A 10,779-nucleotide genomic window follows, 5' to 3' on the forward strand; every position below is an offset into this window, starting at 1 on the left:
ACCTCCACACCAGGAAAGGGCCAAAAAGACATGGGGTGTGAAGAAAAAAAAAAAAAACAACAAACAAAAAACCAAAAACAAACCAAACGTGATTTTTAGTGGTGCGTGTTCTCGCAGCTTGGGCTCTGGAGCTGTTCACAGCGCAGTGCCGCGGCAGAAAGCCCCAAACCCTTCTGAAATTCCCTCCCCCTCGTCTCGCACCCCTCAGGGTGGAAGGCAGGCTGCATTCCCTGGAGGCTCGGTTCGCGGCTCTGGACCGCAGCCTGCAGGGGCTGCAGCTGCGCTTCGACCTGCAGGCGGAGGTGCTGGAGCGGGACCTGCGGCGGGACGTGCCCTGGGCTCCCGAGGGCAGGTGAGCGCTCCCAGGGACGGCCCCAGCCCCTGAGGGCAACCACGGCGCTTCTCCCGGCAGCAGGGCAGGATCGCTTCCCAATGTCCTGCCTCACCCGTTAACCCTTCCTTGTCGCATCGCCACAGGGAATCCCACCTCCGCACTCAGAACCCGCGGGCTCCACCTCCCAGCAGGCTCGGCGGCGGAGGAGGTGAAGAAGAAGAAGAAGGAGGAGGAGCCGGCTCCCTCAGCAGGACGGCGGGAAGGGCTCCGTGAGGGGCGGGGCGCGGCCGCCATTGCGGGGCCTGTCGCGGAGCCGCAGGGTGGGTGCCGAGCGCTCGCTGGGAGCCCTGAGGGGCCGGGACTGAGCGGGGACGGGGGGGGGAGAGCCTTTATCTCTGAGCACCCGCGCCCCCGGGGGTTATTTTTCTAGTCAATAAAAACCAGCGGAAGTAGTAAAACCCGCCTTAAAGCGTGTTTGTCGCCATGGCGAGTTCTGTGTGGGGAATCGCAGCCTTTCTCTCAAGGACCTCCTGTGGCTGCCTGTTTAAGAAGCTTGTAACTTATAAATCGGTGGTTTTATTCTTTCTGCTGCATGTGTCTTATTTTCTCTCCCACAGAGGCCAAGTGGAAAAATCCCTGTGAGGAGCCAGATGATCCCCATTGTTTCAAGTCATACAAGAAGGTGCTGAAGTCTTAATTCTTCATTTATCATAGGAAAAAAGTATTTTTGCTTTTTGGTCTCAGCTTGTGCAAGCAAATGAACGAGAAAGAAGCTGCTCTGCCCTGATGATGTATTTCACCTTCAGAATGTGCTGGAAGCAAGTCTGTGCCAAAAGCAGCTTTTGAAGGACATGGATGTACTGAAAAATTGAGCAAATGGAAGGTTAAGGTAACTGGGATAACATATCCAGCATAGCTTGTGATAGCATAGCATAGATAGAGAGGGCTGGGAGAAAAGTGGAGTAATAGAAGTGGCTGGAAGAACTCTCACCTTCTTTCCCCCCTCTCTCCTCACCACTGGCTTTCCATCCCCAAAGCACCTGTTACAGCTCACAGGGAGCTGCAGTAGGAAAGCCTGGTACAGTTTTTCCATGAGTTTTGGAAAGATTTGAATCTTCACCTAGAATCTGTCTAGAATCCTGAAGTGGAGCAAAAGCAACCACTTCGACAGGCTTTCTAAATCCACTAACGTTTTCCTAAGGTTGTTGTAAAACATTTTCTGTTTTATTTTGCTTCCCATGAGGAACCTAAAACGTTTGACTTTGCTTTCAGGTCCTGATGTTGTCCTAGTCTTGTTCCTCTACCCCGAGTCAGTATGTCAACGAAATCCAAGGCCCCACTTTCCTTGTCTGACTGCCTCTGCCAAATTTGCATGGAGATCTTCGTGGAGCCCGTCACGCTGCCGTGCAGCCATACCCTCTGTAATTCCTGCTTCCAGCTGACAGTGGAAAAGGCCAGCCTTTCTTGCCCTTTTTGTCGGCGTCGAGTCTCTTCCTGGGCACGGTACAATGCCCGCAGAAATACTCTTGTTAACTGGGAGCTCTGGGAGAAGATTCAGAAGAATTACCCGGAGGAGTGCGAGAGGAGGATTAACGGGCAGGATTTGGACGAGGAAAGTAAGTGAAATGTCACTTGTCCTGGGGTGTCTTTGCTTTGCCACAGTCGTTACTGTGGGTGGACTTTGGATGTTGGGAAATGAAGAGCTGTGGGTAGGCAGGTGTGTTACTGCTGGGCAAGGCAGAGGCAGAGCTCTCCTGGGAAAGGGGCAGGGAAGAGTTGGGCAGTGCCTCTTTCATTTGTAGTACAGAGAGTAAAAATGATATTGTCAGGTCATGACAGTGGGTATTTGTTCATGCCTTTGGCACAAAGTGCTAGTGTGTAGCTGCCTGGCCTTGCAAAAGCACCAGTTTTTATTGCTCATTTTCAGCTGTAGTATCTGCAAGAAGTGTTTGGGTGTGCAGCTGTGTTTCTTTATCACTGTCAAGTAAGTGAAGTGGTTAGAAGTTTTTTAAGTCTATTAGTTTGGTTAGAGATTCCAGGGGTTTGATCAGTGCAAGTGTGTCTGAGCCTGAAATTGTAGTGCCAGAGAGAAGGAAGTGAAATCTGACTGACTTTTTGAAGAAGCATTTTGGGGTTTATTGCCTTGCAAGCTCCCTCGGGGGAGACTTGTTGGTAGGTTGGCTCTATAGCACCTTGTTCCACGTGCAGTGTTATGAGGTCTTTTTAATCACAACGAGTGAAAAACACACTTTATGGTCAGTGTACCAACACAGGATGAATCATGGAGTGGTTTGGGTTGGGAGGAACCTTAAAGCTCATCTCATTCCACCCCCTGCCATGAGCAGGGACACCTTCCACTAGCCCAGGTTGCTCCAAGCCCTGTCCAACCTGGCCTTGAACACTTCCAGGGATGGGGCAGCCACAGCTCCTCTGGGCAACCTATTCCATCATATTTACTTTACATACAGTGCTTGGAAATCCCATCCTGTTCCTGCCACTCTGTGACACTGCACTTTTCTACTGTGTGAATTTTATTACTGTGTAACACAAAGTGCTTTTATTTTTTTTTTTTTTATCACAGCACTGGATTTCAGTCAAATCATTCCCGTGACAGGGTGTGGAAGTCATCTGTTGTTAAAATAGTTGCTGACTGTCATGATCTTGCTTTGTTCCTTACTTTGGTTTTTTCCTATCCATTAGTCTGTGTCCCCAAACCACAGCACCAGCTGAGCAAGCCTGGGGAGCTGAGGCAGGAATATGAAGCAGAGATTAGCAAGGTAAGTCTAAAAATACATCTAAAAGTAAAAATACTTTGGATCCAGTTACTTGAATTGCTCCCAGTTATATGAATTGTTCCCACAAACAGCTGTTATGGTATTTAGTGATAAAGATACTTTAAAGCACATTGCAACTGCAAGAACATACTGGTCACTCCTGAAGGATGGATTAAATTTATGGAAGAAGAGAGATTTCCTTGTGTTTGACACGAGGTGACATTTCTCAGGTTTTCTTGATCTGTACTCACCTCTCAGTCAATGCACTTAAAAGTAGCAAATGTAAAAATTTGGAATTGTTTGGGCTTTGGTTTAATGCTTGCCTTACAGACCACAATTGGATGAATACAGTGTTTTCTTTCTTCTTATTCTGTTACCTCCAGTCATTTGAAAATTGGAAGAAAATATTTTTAAGAAGTTTCAGTTTTTGCCTGTTTAAGGATCCCTCTTCCAATTCAGGCACACTAGTATTAAGATTTATAGTTGGAAAATATGCAAGAATGCTCCTTTCCCTGACAGCCCCTTCCTGGTGGTTACAGGAGCAGGGGGAGTGTGTGAAGCAGAGGACTGGAGGTAATTTCCAAATTCCCTTACCCAGTAAAGAAAGATTTATTCAGTCTTGAAGTACTTTGCTGTCCTCGTGGAGTTGTTGGTAACTGATCTCTCAGTGGGTATCTGCTGTAAGGAAGGCAGAGGCAAAATTCTTGGCCTGCTGCTTTGGGTTTTGTGCATTTCAGGAGAGCAGGACTCTTCTAGAAGAGAGCTGTGCTGTCACTGGGGTATGTGATGATATAATGACATAAGCAAGTTGGGCAAACGCCGTGGAGTAGCTGCCATCCAGCCTTAGAAAGAATCTTAATCCCAGTTCCTCTGTAGATCCATGTGTTGGAGATCTTAGTTTTTGTGTGAAAAGGTGAGGAATGGAGCTCAACCTTGCAGGTGGGCAAGACTGATGGTGTCATCTGGCAGAAACCAAAAGGCTGTGGTCAAACCCAAGGCTCTGCACACGGCGTCAGGGTGATTTACACCTCTGGAGACTCGTGTGCAGTTAAATGCTGGTTGCAGTTTTTGTGAACAGCGGGTGGTTCGCATTTAAGGAGCGTCGGCTCAGAGGTTCTGGTGCAGAGTGTGGGCCTGCAGCTGTAACCAGGTGGGTTTTCAAACACTTCTGTTGTAGGTGGAGGCCGAGAGGCGAGCGCACGAACAGGAGGAGAACAAAGCAAGCGAGGAATTCATCCAGAGGCTGCTGGCAGAGGAGGAGGAGGAGAACAGGTTGGCAGAGCAGAGGCGGAGGGAGATGGAGAAACAGCTGAAGCAAGATGAAGAGCTGGCCTGGCAGCTCAGTAACAGCCTGGTGAGTTAGGGTCGAGGGGGGACAGCAGAAAACAGTGATGCACTGCCAGCAACTTCTCAGAGATAAAGCTAAAATTTGGAGTAATTTGAATTTGTTTTAGTTGTAGTTGGAAGCTGTTGTCAGCCCCCAGTACTTCAGAGCCTTGGTTGACCATTGATTTTTGAAAAACCAGCGGGAGGATCAAATACCCCAAACATTTCTACCTGTGAAATCCAGCACATATGCTGCATGTTTTCGTTGTGAAACATTTTAAAACACTGGTTTTCTCCTGAAAACTTCCTTTTCCCCATGATTTTAAAAATCTGTCTTTGGAACAAAATAATGTCTGTAACCTGTACTGGAAAAAAGGAACACACAGTGAAAATTTACCTTACCTTTTGGGGGTATTTTTGTTTTATTAATTTGTTTTGGTTAGTTGGAGTTTTTCTACCCAGTGAGGAGAGCTGTGCACTTCTTTGAGCAAATCCTCCTGTCCCTCAGTACTGGATCCAGGAAAGTGTATGGAACGTGTAGCATTTCTTATTCCATAACTATCTGTTACTTACAGTTCTGGAATTCTTTGGGCAAAAATAACTTAATTGTGCAGCAAAACCAAAGTAGTTCTCTGGGGGTTTCTCTGGTCTGTGTTGTGTTTTGTTTTATATAACACTGTTTTTACTTGCCACGGAAGAATGAGGATTCTGAGGGACACGTGCTCGGCAGCCCGTCACCAGCGCACAGCCTCTCGCCTCAAACGTCCCCAGCACACTTGTGCAAGGCAAAGAACAAACCAAGCAACACTGGAGACATTCAGAAGTAAGGGGTTCAAGTGTTTCTTGAACTGAATTATTGATCTGTTTCTTCGTATAGTGTCCCTCTGCTCCGTTTGCTTCCTTGGAATCCTGCAGGGCAACTTCCCTGGGTAATGGGGGACAAATGTGTGAAGTGTTGAAGGTTACAACATCTCCTCATATGAGAAGAAGGGAAACACTTGCCCTTCTTGTTGTTTTGGTTTGTCAGAACAAACCTGAAGATCTTGATTAATGCAAAGGGCTGACAATTCAAGGAAAAAAATGTTTAAAAGGGTGTACTTTTGGTTTTTTTCCTTTAAGGTACCTATCTCCGAAGCACCATGGTACGTTGGGACCAGCATTGTTCTGCAGTACCACAGGAAGAAGCAGGAGCAGCTCTGGCTCAGTGGTAACTGGAATCATTTTGTTATGAATCTCAGTGTTGGCAATTACAGGATATTTTCCCTTTGCCTGTAGCATTCCATCCTCTATCCCCCTTGCCCATCAGTGCTGGGCAGGTTATCTCACCCTTTTTAAGCTACCCTCAATATCCACAATTCCCAGTTCTGGAGCTTGCTGGAGGGGGGTGCACCCTGATTTACATCTTTCCATGTCTGTCTGTCTGTCTGATCATTCCTGGTAGGCCTCAAAAGAACGTGAGCAGGCCTGAATGGTTGGTTTGAGTCACTGATAAGAGCAAAACGCTGCAGTTGTGGTTTCAGTCCTTTTAGCTGGGCTTCTGGAGTTGTTTTAAATATTTTCATGATTATTAAACAATTAGGTGTTATTTTAAAAAGAGAAGTATCCAAGTTGCTCTCCCAGAGCAGTTTGGGGCAGTGCAGCTATGAGAAGTGAGACTGGCATTTATTCACACCCGTGGGCTTTTAATAAATTTACTTTCTTGGTGGTCTCTCCCTGTTCTTCAGGAGACCAAGAGCAATGAAGGCAGCTGTTCTGCATTGCAGGATGAGCAAGAAAAAATGCCGACCCTGTCTCCACAGCTGACCAGCGTAAATAAAGATTCTGATGCTAAGGATTCGTTTTTGGAATCATGCATGAACTATTTCAGTGCCTCAGCTTCAGGTGAAACCACTACTGTCAACCAGGAAAAAACACCAGGACCAAATTGTTTAGGAGATGGAGTTCCAGGTGCACTTCATGAAGCCACAGAAGGGGAAGGGTCTGGAACAGCTCTTTGTAGATCCAAAGGAATAGATGATGAAATCGAGACAAACAGTGGCAGTTTAACACGTGTAGAAAGCATAAACAGTGAAAACTCTCCTCAGACTTGTACCTCTGTTCAGTCAGGGATGAATTCCATGATGTGTGACAGGCAGAGTGCAGGATGTGGCCTGGGGAAGGTGGCTGCACACTCAGATGAAAAGGAACCAGAGGGGCTGCAGAACACTAAGGAGACTCCCAAAAGGAAGCTGCTGGAGGCCCCAGCTGATGCCGTGACTGACTCAGGGGTGCTTGACAAGAGGAGAAGAACCTGTTCAGAAAGTGTGGAAGACGAAGGGGTGCAGATTAATGACTTCAGCTTGCAAACACAAAGAGCCTTTGAGCAGGAGTTCTATGAAAGGCGTAGGCAGGAGGAGCAGGACAGGCTCCTGGCTCTGCAGCTGCAAAAGGAGCTGGACAAGGAGGAAAGGACACTCAACCGGCAGAAGGGTTCTCCAGACGAGTACCTGCTTCGCACCAAACCACCTCAGTCTCTGAAAGACTCTGCTGCTAAAAAGGGAAGTTCCAAGGTGGCCAGAGACTCAAAGGGATCAAAAAAACAGGCTGAAACCAATCACTACAAGGCTCGGAAAGGTTCCTGCAATGAAAACTGGCAGTCGCCTACCAAGGTCCGGGTGAAATCCCCCGGCATCAAGGAGGGAAAGGTTTTGAATTGTGTGGTCAATACCAGTGACAAAAACGATATTTGCTCACTGCCCAAGAACAAGCAAAAGACGATCCTGCAGATGTTCAAAAGCCCTGTTGCAGAGTAGATCAGCAGAGCCACGGCCGCGTGGCAGACTGGGAATGGGAACCGTGGGGATGTTCTCCCGCGTTAGGCAAAGCTTCCTTGGGCAGTTCCGAGTTGTTGGTTTGGAGGGGAATCCAAACCAACAACTTTGGGCAGCGGTGTTGCGAGTTCTGAGTTTTTTAGCAGTGTACGTCTTCCCCCCCAGACTTGAGCATTTCTTGATTGCTCTTTTCCTGAGTGTTATTTTCTAGCACTCGCAGCACTTCTTGCAGGACTCACGGCATTTCTCGTTCGCTAGCGCTTGGGTTTACGTGGTTTGGAATGTGAGTACCAGTAGTGTTCAAAAGCAGGGATACTTTAAAATGAGAATCCAAAGTCTTTTACGGGAAGGATGCACATTCCGTGGAGGAAGCAAGCAAAGAACGAGTCTGTATTCCCAGCTGGCTGCCAGCTGCGAGGCTCAACCCTCAGCACAACCACTGCTCTGTGAATTGAAGCATGTCACTGAAATTTTGGCTGTTTCTGGAATTGCAGCCACTCTTTCCCTCTCATATGCTAACCCCTCCCTTGGATAAAGAGGGAAGAAACAGGTCATTCTTCCACTGCCAAAGCCAAGGATCTTTCAGGGATGCCAAGGCTATGGGCTTGTATTCACCTCTATTCAGAGAGGTCCCTCCTGCAGATCCCATTTTCCTTATTGCTAAGAACAACATACTTTTGTTTTCTTACTGCTAATGTTCTGCAACTTTATTCTTCTATAATAGTGTTACCTGTATTTGGTGCCATTTAATTTTCATACTCAAACTGGTTTGAGTCTGATTAAAACCACGTAATATTAAAAAAAAAAACAACAAAACCAGTCCAGAAGCCAGTTATGATGGAGAAAGTTAAACCAAAAGGGGAAAAGCAACTGAAAACTGGAGTTGTCAGTAATGATGTAACTGCAATTAAAGATTCACATAACTGCCCTGCCTGGCTGTAACTGTTCCCCTCCATTATTAGAGGCACTACCAAATACTGTTCCCATTGGGTTTAAAACTGAAAGAACTTAAAATAAATTGTAATTTAGACCTGGGGGTACTGAGGCATGTAGGAATTTGAGGCTGGTGAAGAGTTGACCAGGTCCTACTCCACAGAGGGAAGTTCTCTTGCCAGTTGTTTTATATGTTGTTTTATGAAGTCATATTTTGGCTTTTCTTTGCTTCTTTGGAGCTGCTTTTGCACTGTTCATGTTTAAAATGGAGCCAAGCACCATCTGTAAGTGCTGAAGGGTGTTAGTCACCAAAGTCAGCAATTGTTTGAGATTTGTCCATTTTTTTTGAACCCCACTGATGACTTTAATTCTGTTTTGGGAAACTTGTAACAAAATACTTCAAATCGGTATCTTCTGATGGTTTAATTTTCAAGAAAGCCCAAATTTTATGGAAAGCATGACCGGCACACCGAGCCTAAAATCGGACTTGTTGGGTTTTTTGTTTCCCTCTGCCTGTATATGTCTCTATCAGTGGTGGGCTTCTCATAAATAAATGGTCTGTTCTGAGATGTTTTTTTGAGAAAGTTACAAAAGATGACCTGCTGCAAATCCTTCGCTTTTCCTCCTGCTGCCTCAGCCATTGTGCTGGCAGCCTTCCTTCAATAAGGATCTGGTCCTCTTTAATCCTTACCTGAGTTGAGGTTGTTTTCTGTCAACAGAAACAAATATATCCCTTCATTAATTCAGGTGTTCTTTGAGGCAGAGCTACTGGCTGTTTCCATGCTGGTGACCCTCGGCCTTTCCAGTCAGGATAAGCCAGTAAAAAATAAACTCCATTTTCAAAGCAGATGAGGAGAAAGAGCTTATTGGCTGCCCAAACCCTAAGTTTATGCCCAAGTACCAGCTTGGGCACTTGGGGACTCCCCACAATTTAATTCCACACATTAAAGGGGTAGGAGAAGCATTAGGGGTGGAGAAGGGTGAGGGAGAAGGGAGAATTTCCCTTTCTGGCAGCACTGGCTTGAAGCCACATCCCAATATGTGGATTGCTGCATTTCACACCAGCCCCCTTCCCTTTTCCTCCACGAGCTGTTCCATGGATTCTTTCTTTTCCCTTTTAATGTGTGATTATGCCTCTTCCATATAAGACTTGTGACATGCACTGAACTAGTCCCAGTAGGAAGTTCAGCAAGGAAGGTGCTCCCACAGACTTCCTCACCAGCAGCAACAAATCCTGCTGCTCTGACTCCTTTGGAAATCAGTAAAAAAATTACAAAATTTGCCATTTCAAAGGTCTGAACAGCTCACAAGTGGGTTTTGTTGTGTGTATATACTGGGGGGTGGTGTTAAAGGATTTGGGGGATATTTGTGTTTTTCCAGCTCGCTGAATTTTGTCTTCAGTGTCAGAATGGGCTCTTACATAAGACTTGTTATTTTTGTAAGCAGAATGGAAAAAAGCAAGGGGGCTACAAACTGATTGTTAGATAAACCCCATCCTTAACTGCAAAATGTCCAAAACCTGTCAGCTACAGCAGCAGCCCCATCTGAGGTGGGGGACTGCCAGCCCTTGGGTGTCCCCCCCAATGATCCCATCCCTCACCACACACACGGCACAGTAAATCCTCACCAGGCACAGTTCAGCCTGTCCTTTTAGATCTTTATTGTGAGAGGGTGGAATTTGGCCACTGCTGAGTGGATTTTGGTTGTACCAACAGCTCGTTTCTGTCCCTGTGATCCAGGAGCTCTGAAGCAGGTGACATGAGCTTTGTTTTACTGGTGTTTGTGAAGCAGGAGTCTGTGTTTGGGATGTCTGGGCTGGTGTAACAGTTCACTGCTGCCCGGAAGGGTGAGCTCACCTGCCTTCAGCTCTGGTGATTCACGTGTCCTGTTTGTGAACCAAGTTCAGCTCACCCAACTGCCAGGAAAAACAAAACAAGCGCCAAAAAACCAGATACTTTACAGGCTTGGTCGCTTGCTTGAGGGCAGAGAGGCAGAGAGGGCGTAAGAGAGGGAGCAGATGTACCTGTTTTCATGGCAGTGAGGGATTAAATTACTAGAATTCTAAGGAAACCTCAGTTTTCTGTGGTGTTCACTGTAGCTGACAAGTGTTACTGGCTGGGTGCTCAGCAGCACTCCAGCCTGCTGGCAGCAAGCCAGACACGTTCCTGCCGTGCAGGGAAACTGCTGAAAAGAGTAAAACCCTCCTTTTCTGCCACTTCTGCAGGCGGCCTGGGCATCAGAAACACCCGGCACAGTGGGTGGGGACAAACCCAGGGGTTTGAGTTTTAGAGGTTTCTTGTTGCCAATTTGCGGTAACACCTCTTGTCCTTCTGCTGGGGCCCCCCAAGCAGAGCCTGGTCCAACCCCTGCCCCTCCCTGCAGACACCGACACACACGGATGAGGGCCCCTCCCAGTGGCTCCTGGAGGCTGAAGAGCCCCAGCTCCCTCAGCCTTTCCTGCTCCCAGACATGCTGCAGTCCCTTCGGCATCTCTGCAGCCCCCACCGGACCTGCTCCAGGAGCTCCATCCTGTGCCAAGGAGCCCAGAGCTGGATTCCAGATGTGCCTCACAGCGCTGGGCAGAGGGGCAGGATTCCCTCCC

At 47.2% G+C, this 10,779-nt stretch overlaps 1 protein-coding gene across 3 annotated transcripts; it reads left to right on the plus strand.

Annotated features, from left to right (window-relative positions):
• Positions 1 to 462: 462 nt before the first annotated feature.
• On the plus strand, positions 463 to 7,739 carry RNF168 (ring finger protein 168). Of its 3 annotated transcripts, none has more exons than XM_027661916.1 (8): positions 463 to 654; positions 952 to 1,223; positions 1,607 to 1,950; positions 3,035 to 3,111; positions 4,286 to 4,462; positions 5,133 to 5,257; positions 5,554 to 5,641; positions 6,159 to 7,739. In XM_027661916.1, exons 3-8 carry the CDS (start codon positions 1,650 to 1,652, stop codon positions 7,224 to 7,226), a joined length of 1,836 nt encoding a protein of 611 aa, XP_027517717.1. In that variant the 5' UTR covers positions 463 to 654; positions 952 to 1,223; positions 1,607 to 1,649; the 3' UTR covers positions 7,227 to 7,739. The 3 variants fall into 3 exon arrangements, with proteins under 3 accessions (XP_027517717.1, XP_027517719.1, XP_027517718.1); XM_027661918.1 differs by having other exon boundaries at positions 484 to 654; positions 6,198 to 7,739; XM_027661917.1 differs by having other exon boundaries at positions 484 to 654; positions 952 to 1,016.
• The last annotated feature ends 3,040 nt before the right edge of the window (positions 7,740 to 10,779 follow it).

The sequence above is a fragment of the Corapipo altera genome, unplaced genomic scaffold (assembly GCF_003945725.1).
Source record: "Corapipo altera isolate COAL_440 unplaced genomic scaffold, ASM394572v1 175, whole genome shotgun sequence".
Taxonomy (NCBI): domain Eukaryota; kingdom Metazoa; phylum Chordata; class Aves; order Passeriformes; family Pipridae; genus Corapipo; species Corapipo altera.